Source organism: Schistocerca americana, chromosome X, assembly GCF_021461395.2.
Source record: "Schistocerca americana isolate TAMUIC-IGC-003095 chromosome X, iqSchAmer2.1, whole genome shotgun sequence".
In the NCBI taxonomy this organism is placed as follows: Eukaryota; Metazoa; Arthropoda; class Insecta; order Orthoptera; family Acrididae; genus Schistocerca; species Schistocerca americana.
The window spans coordinates 776,514,905-776,534,591 of record NC_060130.1 but is presented as its reverse complement, the minus strand read 5'-3'; the positions used below and the strand labels follow the sequence as shown (position 1 = coordinate 776,534,591).

Genomic DNA, 19,687 nt, shown 5'->3' with positions numbered 1-19,687 from the left:
CTGCTATCATTCAGCACAACACAAATCCATGCTCTCCACCTTGGTGCACAGAGCACGAGACATATGTGACAAGGAGAGTCTACCTGCCAAACTGCAGCACTTGAGAAAAACCTTTCATAAGAACGCTTATTCTGAGATATAGATAAGATGTGCTTTGCAACTGAGAAAGAAGGAGAGAGAATGCATATGTAAAGAAGACTCTAAGCCCATCAACTGCAAGTGTGGCAAACAGTACAGCAGCCAGGCTCGGCAGTGTATATCACAACACAGCTGAGAATGTGTAAGGAGTGTTCGCCTAGGCCAAATGGAGATCTCTGCAGTGGTGGAACAGTCTCAAGGACAACCATATGTCTGATTTTGAACAAACAAAGCTGTTGAGCAGGGCAAATAAGTTCTGGGATTCAATCTTTAACAAGGCTGTGGAGATCCAGGTCCATGACAACCTTGTCAACCGAGATAGTGGTTTCCAACTTAGCACCACATGGGATGCAGTGATAATTAAAATATGACAAGAATGTTCTGATGGAAAACCAGTAAAGGCAGCAGATGGAATGGACAGGTCTTACCTGGAAGAGACACCCACAACCACCAGCACACAGGGAGCCCCCACCGCCACTGACCACAACTCCCCCAACACAAACAACGAGACCCCTTCCAGAGACGCACAATTGGTGCTGTCAATGCAGACAAGGCAGAGGAGCCTGCAGTCCATCAGCTATAAAGAACTGGATGTTACAAGAATACGACACTTTGCCCAAAGGTGGCAAGTAGGAAACTTGTTGAAATGTTTGCCGCAGAATAACACCTTGACTCAACTGATAACCCAAGAATACTTCATAATCAAGATTCACCAAGAAAGTCTAAATTTGCATAAAGTGGTCATTGTCCAAAACAGTCCTGGCTCTGTGTGTTGGGGTGATCAGTATAGCTCCCCTCTGAGCTGGATAATGAAAGCTATGCACATTGAGATATGTTGTGGTTTTTGATATGCGGAGTAGTCAATCATCTATCTGCTTTCCATTTGACCAACACATCTCAGGAAAACAACTTCCTTTCCTTCTGCATTTATGCTGCAAATATTATATTTGGGTGTACAATGTTAATATCCTTAATGAACAGTTGTAGCACCTCAATGTCTTATGGCCAGATAAAAATGTACTGTTGACATATTAGAAGAAGAAAGATGGATGGGAGGGGAGGGAAGGGGAACAATTTTCATGGCTCGTTCTTTAAAGTCCTCAATGAAAAAATTAGCTGTGGCTGGTTACGAAGGTGAGCCCATGGCTGTTCTGTCAGTCATTTCATAATAATGTATACCATACAAAAAATGCATATTTATCAAGGTGTGTTGGCACAGTTTTAAAATTTCTGGGGAGAAATGTGTGCCCAATAATTTCAGCATGTCTTCTACTGGTACATTCATAAAAAGAAAAATCATGAGACTGATCATTATTCCTCTTGGGCCTATCCTCATTTGCTTCACAGTGGCCAACTATAAATGCCAATAATTTAAATAAATACTAACCTGTATGTAGGAGAGCTGATAGACAAACTGTTGTTCTTAGTGGTACACCTTCTTTATATATTTTAGGCAGACCATACTACCTGGGAGGCCTTGGTGCTCATGACCTTAAATTCTTCAAAGATTCATCAGGTAGGCCAGAGTTCTTTAGTAGCTCCCCTGTCTCCCTGGTAAATACTGATGTGGTATCTCATTTAAGAATCTGGTATGTGCTGTTCTCGAATAGGTAGACACACTTTTCAAAGTTCCCTCCTTACAACCTTGCTATATGTGAATGTCACATTCTCAGCTGCAAGTACAGCCTCTTCAAATATGCTGGTCAGTTCATCATGTCCTTTACAGATAAGCACTAAACACTCCCCCCACCATTTCTTATGTATCCCCTTTCCCAAAACTTGGTCCACAAACAGGTTTCTCTTACTGAATCATCCCATGAATATTATAAACTGGACATACTTATGTATCAGGTAGAAAACAAGGAAAAAAACAACATATCCCTATATATTATAGAGTATCACTTGTTCAGCATCTGTTTTCCACCACAGTTACTGGCATTTCAGAGACAGGGACATTAGTGAATATTAACTTTAAACATGGTCATGTATAGATTTCTAAGTGAGCAGACTACCAAACAACTGTCACCTGGTACAAGCAGCCACCACCTAACTATGTCAAACACAAACTTAAATATCCAGCTAAACAGCATGCTATTCTACACAGTGTGGTTGTCTTTGACAGCACATTTACAACATGTATTCATCTGGAACCCTATAACCTTTTCAAGCAATTGTTTTGGTGAATTGCACAGGGGGAATCTGTCTGTTTAACAGCTTCTACCTGCAACCATCTTCAGTGTCAAGCAACTCCTATTTTTAACATGTTTATCACAACTTGAGTAGATGGCAGAGGTTTCTGCACAACTGTCTGTCACACTGCTGTTAGTGGTACTATCTTGAAAAATAATTAACAATGGTTTGTGATGATTCTGCAATGGAGTTTGCCACTGTTTACAGTTCATGACTGGTTGTTGGAGGAGATGGTGTGGGATTGTGTTGGAAGGGATTCTCCAATGATGAACTGTGAACTTGCCAATGAACTGCACACTTTGAAGAATATGGTGTAGAAAGTTTTGGTGGAACTGTTTGTATTGTTCATGGATGAGAGCTCTGTCAACTATATTGCAGTCTAAATATTTAAAAAGTTAAACAAATTCGCTTTCAGCGAGTATCACCTAGCATTTCTTTAATTTTGACTCTGATGTTTAGGAACAACTGAATTGTGTGTTTCTTGCATATGAACTCTCTTGTGCATATGTGCAAGATGATTCATACTATCTTCAGAACACCGTGCCTCTCCTACAAATATGTGTGGAATTTGGATTGGTTAAATTTATCAAAAATACTCCAGAGTAAAATCTCCCACACACTATGTTTGAAAAACCAGAAAATTCTTGAAGTCACATGTTACCAAAAAATAAATTCTGATATACTGTCTCACATTGTAGTGCTACTTTATATGCTCAGAATCACTACATTTTTAAAAGATGCACTGTATGAATACACTCACATTATCAAAATAATATTGTTGTTAGAGATGTTCAGGGTAGACATTGTCTCCTCATTTTATGGGTGCTGTACATGGTTTGCTTCTTGGTGTGATGAACATGAACCAAATGTTTGTGGCTTTGCATTCTGAAAATGTCTTGTGTACCCTGAGAAACTTCCTACACTGGTGCTAATCTAGTTAGCATATCGGAATATTCATATGTACAGAGGAGTTGTATTAAAACTGCACTCCACCTATCCATCCTTGTTTTTTTTCTGTTAATCAATATGTGAATACTAGGATATTTTCTTCAACATAATTACAGATTTTTTTTATTCCTAATACTTATTCATTTGAGCTATTGCTCATTTCTACTAAGCTTTGTATTCACGTGATGTCAAGCTCTAACAACCAAAATGAGATACTGCCCATTTTTTGTATTTCGTTCTGAAAGGCTCCTATAGTTTCACCGTACATGCCTTTCTCATCACTGTGTCCCCTGGATACTGTCCTCAAATGTATTTATGAGGCAATGAAAGCAATACTAACAGAGCTCATTGTGTACCAGAACTGAGATAAATCATTTAGTGTGGAATATACTTGTCAAGAATTTTTTGTTCTGTTATAATGTATGATAATTGTTAACTTTCTTTCTGGTGTGCTCTTAAATGTTGTTCAGTGCATTTTAATTGTACATGTGCTCTAATGAAGAAATCTGGGCTAGGTCACTGTCTGGTGAAATATATCAGTTTGCTATGGAGATTAGACACAAATTATGTTCTTTAGACGATCCATTTCTGTTTTTTCTAACTATTAGACTGTATAGTTACAAATAAATGAAGTTTCTGCAACATATTTTATAAACTATTAATGAATTGTTTATCATGGTAAAATAAGTACATATGAAACATCAGTCTTTGATATATAATAATATCCTAGTCCATAGACATAATAAAATTTGCAATTTTGTCTAGTGGAGAAAATAAAGCATGGAGGATGGGTAGGAAACGTGCAGTATTTCCATAAAGTTTCTCTCACAAACACACAATTAAGTTTCCTTGCCAGTAGTCATTCATTTCAGTTGTTCAAATAGAAATATACAGTAGTTTATTTGGGCAATTGAATGTCATTTAGAAATGTAGTTTGGCAATGTAGTTCCACACTTATGGAGGACCGTGTATATGTAATATTTATATTATATGTTTATAGTCTTTTTCTTGTACATAATAAATTGTAATGTAGTGTAACAAACAAAACTCATTTACAGTTCTCACATAGTCTGTGCTGTGGATACACAAAGCACACTGTAGTTGTTCAGAGGCCAAGACTGATGTGAATTACATAGTTTAGTTTAGTTATTTCATGTTCTGTAGATCATTTTCGTGATTATTTTATCGATATGATGTGGACCAAGTTAGGATACAAGATATATATACACTCATGAATAGAGCTAATATTAATATAACTGAAATTTTTAGTTCTACATATGCAACTACATTTAGAGGTGCAATTTTTTTTTTAGCAGTTCTGGAACAGAAACTTGTCCATGGAATAGAAGGAGTTGTCCAAAATAAATGATTTTAAGCTAGATTTAAAACATGATCTGCTACCTGCCAGACACTGTATGTTGTTGGGCAAATGATCAAATATTTTTGTTGCTGAATAGTGTACTCCTTTTTGAGCAACTGCCTGTTTCAATAAAAGATGTACAAAAAAATCTTAGTTTATGAATTGCTATGTGCAGTAGTGTTTATCATCCCGCCTGCATCTCATGCACATTACCATAGAACTGTGGGATAGGTAGCTGTTGTACACATAGAGACAGGGGCTATTTTTTCTTGCTACCATTTACTGGCTTTGATGGGTACTTAAAATAAATCTCACCTTCTTGCAAGGGATCACAATACATTTGTAGAGAATGAAGAAACACACAGTTTGCTAAGATTGTTGATTTCATAGTCTGAAATGTACATTGCATAACAGCATATCTTTTTTAATCATACGAGGCTTTGCCATGCTTATTTCAGAACAATTAATATTATTTCTGCAACAAGCAGTTTTCACATGCAGTAATTTCTAGTAGTCTACTACTGACAGAAACTGTGTTGACAAAACTCGTGGGATACCTCCTAATATCATGTCAAACCTTCTTTTGTCCAATCTATTGCAGCAACTTGATGTGGCATGGACTCAACAAGTCACTGGAAGTCCCTTTGAAAAATATTGAGCCATGCTGCCTCTATAGCCACCCATAACTTTGAAAGTGTTGCTGGTGCAGGATTTTGTGCACGAACTGACATCTCAGTTATGTCCCATAAATGTTCAACGAGATTCATGTCATAGGATCTGGGTGGCCAAACCATTCTCAAATTCTCCAGAATACTCTTCAAACCAAACATGAATAATTGTGGCCCAATGAAATGGTGCATTGTCATCCATAAAAATTCAATCAATGTTTGGCAATATGGCATCCATGAATGGCTGAAAATGTTCCCCAAGCACCCGAGCATATTAAGGGAGACCACACCATTATGGAGCCACCACCAGCTTGCACAGTGCCTTAGTGACAACTTGGGTCCATGGCTTTGTGAACTGGAATGGTCATGAGCCTAGGAGTGGTGTTGCAAGTGATATCAAGCTATTAGATAAGGCACTCTCAATAGTCATCTGCTACCATAGTCCATTAACTCCAAAGTTCGCTGCATTGTGCTAATGGATATGTTTGTTATATGTCCCACACTGATTTATACAGTTGTTTCATGCAGTGTCACTTGTGTGTTAGCACTGACAGCTCTACCCAAATGCTGCTGGTCATTAAATGAAGGCCATTGGCCACTGCATCATCTGTGACGAGAGATAATGCCTGAAATTTGGTATTCTCAGCACATGCTTGGCACTGTGGATCTTGGAACATTGAATTCCATAATGATTTCTGAAGTGGATGTCCCGTGCATCTAGCTCCAATTACCATTCCATGTTCAAAGTCTGTTAATTCCTGTAGCACTTCCATAATCATGTTGTAAACCTTTTCACATGAATCACCTGATTTGCAAAAGACAGCTCTGCCAATGCTCTACCCATGTATATGTTCTGTACCTGATACAACCACCATCTGTATAAGTGCATATTGCTACCCAATGACTTGTGTCACCTCAGTGTACTGACTGATTGCTGTAAGATTCTTCACTCACATTAATTAGCTAATCACTTACAAGGGCACATTGTATATTATCTTAAATAGCACAATCAAGTTACAGCAATATGACCACCATGTTTGTTTAAAGTTAACATGTAATACCCAGTCACAGATGGGAGGTGGCAGCACTAGCAGTGGAGGGTACATAAAGCGTGCCAGGGAGAGACAGAAAAAAAATGCAGTCATTGTCACATTGTGCAAATGGAGTGATTTATCTGACATCCTAAAGGACAAGGATGAAAGCATTTCCAAAATGGCTAAATTTGTAATCCATTTGTGTGCCACAATGGTGAAAGTATACTGTGCATGGCAAAATGGCACTATCCAAAACCAGCATAAAGGCAACTGTGCTGCACCTTAGGCCATTGATGACAGTGGTGAATGACAGTTGCAGAGATGTGAGTGGGCGAATAGATGTGTAACTGTTGAGCAACTGACCACCTAGATGAACCAAGGGGCTACCAACTGTGTCTCCTCAATGACCAGACAGCAAAAGTTGCTGTGTATGGGCCTCAGTAACAGGTACCTGGTTCATGCGCCCATGCTGACTGCTGTTCATTGGCAACAAAGGCTGGAATTTGCATGCCAGTAGTGCAACTGGACATCCACCGAGTGGCAACAGGTGGTCTTTTCAGATGACAGATGGCCATCGGTATGTACAGCATGAAACATTTGAAACCAAATACCCTACAACAATCATCCAAAGAGTCCAGGCTGGGGGAGGAAGTATTAAGATCTGGGGAATGTTTCTGTGGCATCCTCTGGGTGATCTTCTCATTCTAAAAAGCAGAATGTATCAACACAAGTAAGCAAATATCCTTGGGAACCATGTCCACCCATACATGCAGTTTTTTTTCCTCAGCACAGTGGCATCTACCAGCAGTGCAATGTGTCACACAGCTCACTGTATATGTGCATGGTTTGAAGAGCACCAGGATCAGTTTACCTTACTCCCCTGGCCACCAAACTTACTGAATTTAAGCTCAATTGAATCTCTGTGGGACCACTTTGATCGGGCTGCATGCATGATGGATCCTAAATGGAGGAACCTAGCGCAGTTGGCCATGGTATTGGAGTCAGCAAGGCTCCACATCCATGGTGGTACCTTCCAGAATCTTACTGACTCTCTTCCTGCATGTCACAGCAGTCCTCACTGCAAAAGGTGGTTATTCAGATGTACATATTAATGTAATTGGACAGTGTATAAGCTCTGTGAATACAAGATTCTGTTTTTTCAGGTTCTGATTTCATTGCCACCTCCCTTTCATCTGCCTATATGCTCTTAAAATCTGAGCCACTTTCATGTCACCTAATGAAGTCCTATATTGTAAATTTCTTGTACTCTTAAACTGTAATTGAACACTAGAAAGGCAACCTCAGCTGTAATAGATGTATCACCATGGCAAATATATCAGAACTCAGCTACAAACTGTAATTATATTGCACTGGATTAATGAGTTATGAGACAGAATTGCCAGCCAGTATTCACTTGCAGGTGGTGAAATGTATAGGACTGCTGATATACACATAGAAATGTAAAAGAGATTTACAATCTAGCTTTCAGAACTTACAGCTCCTTCATGCACAGAACTGTCCTTCCATGCAGGAATGAAAAGCTTACATTACCATCTCTATTACTAAATATCAATGAGCATGCAAAAATTAATAGAAATAACATATTTTAACTAACACTAGTTGTACACAATAAAAACTGTATGTATAAATATTTTGTACTGTTGCTCACTGTATTTCTTGATTTATTTTAGGAACAGTATTAGCTGCATATGTTAGCTTCGGTGTTCAAGCGTCCCATGTGATAACAGCATCTGTTATGTCAGCCCCTGCTGCTCTGTGCTACTCTAAGCTTTTCTACCCAGAAACAGAAGAATCCAAGACCAGTATTAAAAACATCAAAGTTGACAAAGGGTAATATGTTTCAGCATTTGGGTATCAGAAAATGTGTTTCTTTTTTTCCTTTCATATGCATTTACATTTGCCCTGTGCTTGGAAATAATAAATTACACCATGGGAATTGGCATACATTGTATACATTTTTACTGTATACTGTTGTTCAAATTACAAGTATACATACACTCATCAGCCAGAGCATTATGACCACTGACCTACTATCAGTAGAAACCCATTCAAGTGATAGCAGCATCATCTGGCTAGAAATGACTACCAGTGAGATACACACACGGTGCATATAGTATCATTGAGTGTGCTGTCTGTGTATGGAATGGGGAAGACGCATGATTTGTCTGAGTTTGGTCGAGGGCAGACTGTGATGGCCCAGAGGCTCAGCATGAGCATGTCAGAAACTGCATGACATGTCAGGTGTTTGAGGAGTGCTGTGGTAAGTGTCTTCAGCTAGTGGCAAATACAAGGTGAAGCCACATCCAAAAATCATGGGGTTGGGCAGCCACCACTCATTACTGATGTTGGTCAACATAGGCTGGGCAGATTGGTAAAACAGGACAGGCAGCAAACTACAATAGAACTAACGTCAGACTTTAATGATGGGCAGACTACAAGTGTATCCGAATATGCAGGGCACCGAACACTCCTAATGAGGGGCCTTCACAGCTGATGACCAATGCATGTGCCAATGTTAACACCACATCATCAGCAACTATGGCTGAAATTGGCAAATGACCATTGGCACTGGACATTGACACAGTGGTGGAGCATTGAGTGGTCTGATGAATCCTGGTACCTTCTTCATCATGCCAATGGGAGGGTGCGAATCCATCATCGTCCAGGGGAACAGCTCCTTGCACCTTTATACTGCAGGATGGAGTCAAACTGGTGGTGGCTCCATTATCTGCAGGGGAACATATGCTCATGCAGTGGTGCTCATGCAAGGCACCATGTCTCTTCCACTGGTTGCAGACCATGTACACCCCTTCACGATGATCATGTTTCCCGATGGAAGTGGAATTTTGCAACAAGATAATGTGCCATGTTAAAACACCAGGAGTGTGATTGAGTGGTTTGACGAACACAGTGCTGAGTTCCAATGGATGTACTTGCCCCCAGCTCACCACATCTGAACTCAGTTGAATACATCTTGGATGTGATTGAAGATGACATCAGAACTCATCACCCCCCTTCCCATAATTTATTGGTATTAGGTGACTTGTGTGTGCAGCTGTGGGACCAACTCCCTTCAGTGACCCACCAAGGCCTCAGGGCTTTCATGCCATGAAGTGTTGCCACTGTTATCTGTGCCAACTGGCTATTAGGTAATGTTCTGGCTGATCAATGTACTGTTCCAAAATCATTAGTTTCACTTCCATATTCATAACATATCAAATATGCAATGTGTTTTGAAATGGTGAAAAGTTATTGAATGAAGTCATTTTCACTGAATATCTGCTTTTATTCAACACAAAAAGAAATTAGTCATATGGCTAGGTGTAACACATTACTTCTTTGTTGAGTGAAAACATGCTTTTAGGAAAATTATTTCAGTTTGTAAATTCATCATCTATAAAGAAAATTTTGATGATACTGGAAGACATTGATGTTTTTTGGATGTTGAATAAGGATTTAACCCATGTCCAGAAATCTTATACAATAATGCTACCTAGCATCAAATAAATGCAGACTTTGTCATACCATTAGACCACATAGCCACTGTTTTTTTCTGAGAATATTAGGTGAATCTTCTTTATGAATCCAATTGTTATCACACAAATTTGCATGATACATGCACTGAGTGGGAATATCAGCACTAATCTAGGCATTTTTGAGCAGTTTCATTTGTTGATTATTTGTAACTGTCAGGCATGAATAAGTTCTGAAGGTGTGCACTTAAAGTGTGTGGGCTGCTGTAATGAATTTTAGCTTTAACTTGTATGGTAGTGCCTAGTCTAGAAGCTTAGCACACACAATAGCCAAATATTTTTCTCATGCCCTCACCATGATGCAGCAGTCCTTCCTCTTCATCAAGTTGCTATGGAGTGGGAGGGTTTTGTCAGATGTTTCATCCACAGACATTCAGCTCGTAACAGTTCCTTGACAAGACAGGAACTTTAGTCAACACTGTATAAGATTTGATGTGGCACCAAGCCTTGACAAATGAAATCCTTCCAGATATTTTTCATGATATTCTGTCTGACAGTAATCTTTTTTAGACCTCATTAAGATGAAGATTTGATAACTATCTTGAAACTGGGATAACCCATACAGTTGCAGTAGTTGCACTAGTGTCACATTGATGTTGAAGGGTGATCATGTGATAGATGAGCAACCAGTGCAGTATCTGATATCTGAATTTTGAGGAGCTTCATATACGCTTTCAGTATGAATTCAGGGGCATGCAGGACTCTCAAAGGTGAAAGCCAATAAAGGATCTATGTATTAAGGAAAAACCAAATAAAGCCTAAAGGAAGGAGGAGATAGAATAACAGTACCTTGCCACCTTCATGCATGTCCATGGCACAAGTGAATGTATGACAAAAGTCCTTCACAGTGTTGTAATCAAGCTGATGAGCTGATAACACAACAGAATCAGAGCTATACTTCATGAAGAGCATTGCCTGCAAAATTAGTGGTTCTCAGTTTGTCCCAGTTTGCCACAGAGACTTAATTTATCAGGAACTTTCAAGCTGAATAGTATACATTGGTGGGATGGAATGACCTACAGTACATATCTAACACAACATGAGAGACACATGTGGCTCAGGTAACACAGGAAGCCAGAAATGTCAAAACACCATAATAAATGTGACAAAACTATACAGTTCTGGGATGCACACCTACCAGCTACGCAGCCACTTACCTTCAAGAGAGGAATACAAAATGTGCTTCAGATTGGTGAACACATTAGTAAAATATGTGTCTGTGGTGGATACCAGCTCCCATTACCTTGGCTGTGAGCAGAAACCCACGCACATGTTAACCATCCTCACAAGACTACCTCTCTCAGAGCTGTGGTAAAGATAGTGGTTGAAAGCTGATAACGCACTGTGTTGTCTTATTCACCACTTGGCACAGCAGGAGCACTTCTACATTACCATACTGGCTTCCCAGTAATTCACCAATACCAGCCAGCAGCAACTAAAGTAAAAGTAACTGTCAAGTAACATTATCAGTCCCACCTTCCAACTTCTGCCATCCAATAAAAATTGATATTTGTTTTCGACTGATACTAGAAGCAAGGTAAGATAATAGTACATACTATCAGAACTTGGCATGACCACTTGTTACAAAGGAAAAAAAGTCAGCATGATGTACCCAGAAAAATTTCATTGAAGATGATGATGGCCACAGAAGCCTGCATTTGCACATAGAGCACATTGTCTGTACCATCTGTTTTTGGGCATGCAACTGTGATAGGAGTATTTTATTTCTTCTTCTGATATTTTCTGATGGAAACCTACTCCCATTGTTTAGGTGAGTCAATGACTGACTTATGAGTGTGATTTTGCACTTACTATATTTTTCCTTAAGATGTGAAACATACATGACACAATCCTTAGCATTCCACACTCCTGCACACTCACCAGGGGGATGAACTTCATAAATCAGTGTGGAGATGTGTGATCATATAGAATTCTTCAATGAATTTTATTTATGGAAAATATATTTGCAGTTAGAATAACTTGGGACTTGCACTTAATTTTAACAGACAAAAAGATAAGTTTTGAACCCCTCTATCATGCTTTACATTTCTCTGGTTTGGTAGATATGAAAGTTCAACAATGTAGGAAAAGACAGATTGGTACTTACCATAAAGAAGACAAGTAAAGTTGCACACAGGCACAATTAAAAGACACATAGCCTTTGTTAGTAACACACACACACACACACACACACACACACACACACACACACACACATATATAGAGCAAGCACACCTCACGCGCACATGACCGCTAACTCCAGCATCTCAGCTGGAATGCAACATCATGTGGGATGCAAGCAGCAATCTGGAGGGGATGGAGATGGGGAAGGAGAAGGGTAAGGGTATGGGTAAGGGTAAGGGTGAGATGATAGGACAGAAAGGGTGGAAACTGTTGGGTGGAGGGTGTGGTGACATTATGTTACCATAGGTTGAGCCTGGGATAATTATGACAGTGGGGAATGTGTTGTAAGGGTAACTCTCATCTGCACAGTTCAGAAAAGCTGGTGGTAGAGGGAATGATCAAGATGGCTCGAGTAGTGAATCAGCCATTGAAATCAAGTGTGCTATGTTCAGCTGAATGTTGTGCCACAGGGTGGTCTACTTTGCTCTTGGCCACAGTTTGGCAGTGGCTGTCCATTCTGGTGGACAGCTGATTGGTAGTCATACCAGTATAAAAAGCTGTGCGGTGATTGTAGCAGAGCTGGTAAATGACATGGCTGCTTTCACAGGTGGCCTGATGGGGTAGTATAAACCTGTGACAGGACTGGAATTGGAAGTGCTGGGTGGAAGGACTGGGCAGATTGTGCACCTGGGTCTTCCATCCTTGTGGCAAGGAGTTGGGGTTGGGAGTGGCATAGGGATGGACTAGGATGTTGTTGATGTTGGGTGGGTGATAGGACACCAGTTTAGGAGGGATGGGAAGTATCTCGGGTAGGATGTCCCGCATTTCAAAGCATGATGATAGGTAATCAAAGTCCCAGTGAAGTATGTGGTCCCAGTGTTCCAGTCTGGGGTGGTACTGGGTGATGAAGCGGACACTCTTTGTGCCTGGTTTTTAGGTGTGGTGAGAGTATTTGGGGTGTGAGGGGAAATGACACGAGAGGTCTGGTTTTCTGCAGATATGCTGTCCCTAGGTAGCCAGGATATATGGGAAGGATTTTCTGGTGTGAAAGGGATGACAGCTGTCAAAATGCTGGTACTGTTGGTGGTTGGTGGGTTTAATGTGGTCAGAGGTGCAGATGGAGCCATCAGAGAGGAAGAGGTCAACATCTAGCAAAGTGACACACAGGGTTGAGGAGGACCACATGAACTGGGTGGGAGAGAAGGTATTGAGACTGTGAAGTAACAAACATAGGGTGTCTTGGCCTCGGGTCCAGTCACAAAGATATGATCAGTGAACCTGAAACAGGCTAGGAATTTCCTAAGTCCATACCTACACCACTCCCAATCCCAACCCCTTGCCATAAGGATCATATCCCTGTGGAAGAACCAGGTGCACTGCCTGCCCAATCCTCCCACCCAGCACTTCCTATTCCATTCCTATCACAGATTTATCCTACACCATCAGTGACTGGCTCACCTGTGAAAGCAGCCATGTCATTTACCAGCCTGCTGCAATAATTACACAGCTTTTTATATTGGTATGACTACCAATCAGCTATCCACCAGGATGAATGGCCACTGCCCAACTGTGGCTGAGAGCAAAGTAGATCACCCTGTGGCACAACATTCAGCTGAACATAACACACTTGATTTCAGTGGTTGCTTCACTACCTGAGCCATCTGGATCCTTCCACATGACACACACATATAGCCAAAAGCTATATGTGTGTGTCATTTAATTGTGCCTGTCTGCAGCTTGACATGTCTTCTTTACAGTAAGTAGTAATCTGCCTTTTCCTACATTGTTGATATTCCTACCTGGAGTTTCCATTGTTTGACATATCAAAGTTCAATATATTATCAGAGTGATGAACTCTTACTGTTTTATCTGGTGGTAATTAAAGGCCACAGCAATCTATGCAACAGTCTGGTTCCCTCTTCTGTCTAATTCCTACATTTTAACATTTGAAACACAGTGTGTTTAGAAATGAATGTAGTCCAAGTGTAAGTGAAACAGAAAGTCTGAGTGAAATTTGTTAAGAAATTAGCATTTTATTATATAATGACATGAAATATTTTCTCAATCTTTTATTTTGTTCACTGGCAAAAATTCTCCCAGGAAGCCAAACAACACACTTCTCCAAGAAAAAAGCAATTTTTCCGTCTAATACAGTCACTGTGATAGGAACAGCAGAGAAATTTGTGGCCGTATTAAGGCTTATTGACAGTTGTTCTTCCTACATAGATGTGTTGGAACAGGGTAGCGGGTAAATTATATTGTTATCAGAATAACTTCTGCCACACATCAAAAGGTCATTTGTGGATTGCATATGTAGATAAGGATGCTGTGTGTGGAATCGTTTTTGAAAATGGCATTTTTAGGTTCATTAGTAGTATGTTTCATATTTAAAAACATTTTTATGGGTAAATTTATGATTATTTCACAGGGAAGCAACTGGTGTTTTAGATGCAGCCACACAGGGAGCAATGACAGCTACAAATCTTGTACTTGGTATCATTGCAAATATCATAGCATTTGTGGCTTGTGTGGCCTTCTTGGATGGCCTTATCTCCTGGCTTGGAGGCCTAGTTGGTCACCCAGAAGTCACTTTCCAGGTTAGAACATGAGTAACATAGTTTAACCTTCACTAAAATGGAACATACTATTGCGTAATAGTTATTTATAACAATAACAATGACTTTACAGTGCTAGCTAGTTTCTGTGTCCTTAGTAACATATATTAATTATTAATGTTTGTTTAATTTCTGAAGATTCCTGCGTGTCCATAGATTCCCAAACACATGACAGTGTAACCAAAGTTTCAAAAACAATTAAAGTGTAGTGTGTATAATACTGAAATCGTATGCAACAGTGACTAGACCAACTAAAACAGTGATAAATTGTTACTTATGTAAATGATAATCAACAGAAGTACAACTGAATTTTCCTAACAAATGACTTTGGCCTTAGAAGTACAAATGTTACTGACAGTTTTTCCCCAGTATCTAGTTCACACTGTTCATAACAGTTATTCAGGAAAGGAATTTTGACATGAATTTCAATGGATGCAATGTTCTACAGGCATAGTCCATACATTCTCATTATAAGAAAATCTAAACCAAAATCTCGTACATTTTTAATCACAAAGTTTCTGTTTGCGCAAGCTAAAGAGAAGAAAAAATGAAAGTACTTGTAATTGAGATAAAATAGTATGGAAACTTAAAAAAAAAGACAACATTAAATACAAACAGCACAGTCACAATCAATTTTCTAATGTCCACAATGAATAATAAAAGGATTGAGAGATTAAATAATCAAATAAACAATACTACTTAAATTTCTGAATACTTGGATCCAATGCCCTCTTTACACAATCTGTTGTATTTCCAGAGAAATGAAGTCTTGACACCCTGTAGATCACCTTCAGAGCTGTCTGTGAGAATTATTGGAGCTATTACTGAATGTGTTTCTTATTCTTGTTTACAGTACTAGATCTTATGTTATACATATTTCCATCCTTTTAGCTTCATGCACATCTTTTTGTTAATTTTCTCTCTGTTCTTAAGAATAATGTCTGGTGGATTGAGTAATAGCACTGTTTTACAATAGATAGGGAGCTAGTAACAAGCAGAAGATAACCTGCAAAAGATCAAAATTTTTATTTGAGAACATCTCTGTTGTAAATCTCTGATTCCTGTATTGCCATTTCTTCCAAATACCTTGGTACCTGTTGGATCCACTATACTTTGATCCCTTGTTCTGAAGAAATGATCTTATTTGATGTCAGCCTCCCCTGGTCCATTCTAAGGATGTGTCTGAAGCACATGCTCCTCCATTTCCTTATGATGTCTGAGATTCTCTCTGTCTGAGTATATAGTTCTTGGTTCACTCACTTTCTATATTGGTTGTCTCCTGTTATTTGAGTAGAAACCTTTATTCCACATGTTATAGTCCAGTGAGTACTACTGTTCTCACTAGGTTCAGGTTTTCTGCTGCCTGTAATGCTTCATGATGGATCATTGTCTGGTAACATTGCAGTTTTACATTGATTGAAATATTCTTCTTATTTTAGATGCTTGTAGTCAGTTTGTATGCTAAATTCACTTTGTTTATTCACGTTACCATTGTTTCTTTCTCTGTCAGACGAATTTCTATCAATTCTTCTAGGTATTTAAATCTCTCCATCTTATGAATTTTCCGATCTTCTGTTGTTATCCATCTAGGAACTGCTTTCATGTTTATCATATACTGTTTTGTCTCAATAGAGATCTGCAGGACTGCTTGAGCTGCTTGTCTCTGTAGTTGTGTGTTACGATTAACTGCTGTTTCAAATGTTTCTGACAATATAACAATATCATCTGTAAATGCCAAAAAATCTACCCAGATTCCATTTTTTCTTGCACCCCAATCATATCTCACCCAGTTCTTTCATTTCTCTGACCACCTAATCAAGTATACAATAAAGGCAAATGGGGGAGTTCGTCTCATTGCCTGACCCGAGTTTCAATCTTAAATGCCTCTGAAAGCTTTTCTCTGAATTGACCTTGGATGATGTGTTGCTAAAGGTCTGTTCAATCAGTCCACTGGATTTTCAGCAGATCATGATTTAGTGGTTAGCATTGCTGCCTCCAGATCATGGGGCCCCATCTTTGATGTGTGTGTGTGTGTGTGTGTAAGATGCCAGGCTGATGCAGAATGAAATTGGGTTCCTCTAATGTTGAGCATTAATACAAATAACAAAAGGCAAAAGTGTTCATATTCACTGGTGACATATTTATTCCTTATTTTCCTAATGATGATCCTTCAAACAAACAGTTACAGATGATATGCAACATGTGCATTATAGAAAACCAACTTTCACATCTTACTTCCCATCAACATGTGACCCAAAAAGTACAAGGATAATTCTTTCACATAACATGTGTTGCTTAGCAACAATAATTTCTGAACTTGTTTCAAAAGTATGTAATTAACAATTTTAATGTTAATGACTCCAAATGCAATTAAAAATGTATAACAAAATTCTGAAATAAATCCATATCTGAAAAATGTTTGTTATTTGAAAAACAATAAAATCAATGATATTTATGTTACATTCATGTTTGAACACACATTCAGTATATAAGGGTTCAAAACTGTTTTATTTATATCATTAAAACTATTCAAAGTATGAGATTACAATTTTAAACTTATATTGTACCAAATTTATTGAGTTTGAGTAATCCAGTAAGAAATGAAAGCTGAGACACTGACCTGTTCCATTGCACTGGCCAATAATGCCATGTGATCATTTCATTTCAGTTCTGTCCAACTCTTCTCCTCCAAAATTTGGAACAGTTTTATATGTCTACCGAATTTTTTGAAGTCTATGAATGTGAGCACAAAATTCTTGCCCATCTGTTTTTGATATGCAGTTTCCTGTTTTGGATTCAAAATTTGGTCTGTGCAAGACCTGCAATTTCTGGAGCCATCTTTGTACTTAGCAATTTGCGGATATAGTTCTTTTTCTACTCTGTTCAGCAATGCTTTTGGGAATAGTTTATAGGTCACTGGTAATTAATGATATTCTTATACAGTTGTCAGGCTCCAACTTGTCTCCTTTATGTACGTAGGATGTATTAGTGCCACTGTCCACACTTCTGTAAGCTGCTCTTCTTTCAAAATTTTATTTGTATTGTGTGTCAGTTTGATGATCATATTATTGTTAGCATACTTCCAGAGTTCTGGTATGGTCCTGTCTAATGAAGGAGCTTTATTACTCAATAGGGTATTTATGATGCTCCCGACCTCTTCTACAGTAGATGGCTCTGAGTTAGGATTTGGTTCATTCTGCTTATAGATGAATGCCTCAGATAGTGCTTCTCCATTTAGGAGCTCTTTGAAGTACTTTGCCAAGACCTGACTGTTTACATTTTACCAAATACCACCTTTCCATCTTTGTTCTTAAAATTGAGGTTGGGGCATCATATGAAGACATGTGTGGAAAAATGGGCTAACCCTCAAACGTAAAAGCATAAGTGTTGACATCTGTTGCTGGGTACAGGAACTATCAAAATTAGGGGGTAATACACTGCAGAGAATTTCTTCCATTTCACTACATATTGTTTCCGTAATTTCAAAAATGGGCTAATCTTCTGCTAACTTCGACTTCCCTCCAGTGGAAAGAAGCTGAATAGCTGATAAGCAGGAAAGTCAATAATGTTACACATGATAAACAGACAACAGATAATTAACTGTAATTTGAAAAAGTTCTACATCTACATTTACATTTATACTCTGCAAGCCACCCAACAGTGTGTGGTGGAGGGCACTTTACGTGCCACTGTCATTACCTCCCTTTCCTGTTCCAGTCGCGTATGGTTCGCGGGAAGAACGACTGCCGGAAAGCCTCCGTGCACGCTCGAATCTCTCTAATTTTACATTCGTGATCTCCTCGGGATGTATACGTAGGGGGAAGCAATATATTTGATACCTCATCCAGAAACACACCCTCTCGAAACCTGGACAACAAGCTACACCACGGTGCAGAGCGCCTTTCTTGCAGAGTCTGCCACTTGAGTTTGCTAAACATCTCTGTAACGCTACCACGCTTACCAAATAACCCTGTGACAAAACGCGCCACTCTTCTTTGGATCTTCTCTATCTCCTCCGTCAACCTGACCTGGTACGGATCCCACACTGATGAGCAATACTCAAGTATAGGTCGAACGAGTGTTTCGTAAGCCACCTTCTTTGTTGATGGACTACATTTTCTAAGGACTCACCCAATGAATCTCAACCTGGTATCCACCTTACCAACAATTAATTTTATATGATCATTCCACTTCAAATTGTTCCGCACGCATACTCTCAGATATTTTACAGAAGTAACTGCTACCAGTGTTTGTTCCGCTATCATATAATCATACAATAAAGCTTCCTTCATTCTATGTATTTGCAATACATTACATTTGTCTATGTTAAGGGTCAGTTGCCACTCCCTGCACCAAGTGCCTATCTGCTGCAGATCTTGCTGCATTTCGCTGCAATTTTCTAATGCTGCAACTTCTCTGTATACTACAGCATCATCCGCGAAAAGCCGCATGGAACTTCCGATACTATCTACTAGGTCATTTATATATATTGGGAAAAGCAATGGTCCCATAAAACTCCCCTGTGGCACGCCAGAGGTTACTTTAACGTCTGTAGACGTCTCTTCATTGAAAACAACATGCTGTGTTCTGTTTGCTAAAAACTCTTCAATCCAGCCACACAGCTGGTCTGATATTCTGCAGACTCTTACTTTGTTTATCAGGCGACAGTGCGGAACGGTATTGAACGCCTTCCGGAAGTCAAGGAAAATAGCATCTACCTGGGAGCCTGTATCTAATGAACAAATAAGGCGAGTTGGGTCTCACACGATCGCTGTTTCTGGAATCCATGTTGATTCCTACAGAGTAGATTCTGGGTTTCCAGAAACGACATGATACGTGAGCAAAAAACATTCTAAAATTCTACAACAGATCAACGTCAGAGATATAGGTCTATAGTTTTGCGCTTCTGCTCAACAACCCTTCTTGAAGACTGGGACTACCTGTGCTCTTTTCCAATCATTTGGAACCTTCCGTTTCTCTAGAAACTTGCAGTACACAGCTCTTAGAAGGGGGGCAAGCTCTTTCGCGTACTCTGTGTAGAATCAAATGAGTAACC

At 39.3% G+C, this 19,687-nt stretch overlaps 1 protein-coding gene across 1 annotated transcript in view; it reads left to right on the top strand.

Annotated features, from left to right (window-relative positions):
* LOC124555501 (solute carrier family 28 member 3-like) overlaps window positions 1–19,687 on the top strand; it is a 338,777-nt gene that overhangs the window by 265,203 nt on the left and 53,887 nt on the right. Inside the window, exons 11-12 of the mRNA XM_047129428.1 lie at window positions 8,030–8,189; window positions 14,445–14,613. Coding sequence (XP_046985384.1) covers window positions 8,030–8,189; window positions 14,445–14,613 — 329 coding nt within the window. The remainder of the gene's footprint in view (window positions 1–8,029; window positions 8,190–14,444; window positions 14,614–19,687) is intronic.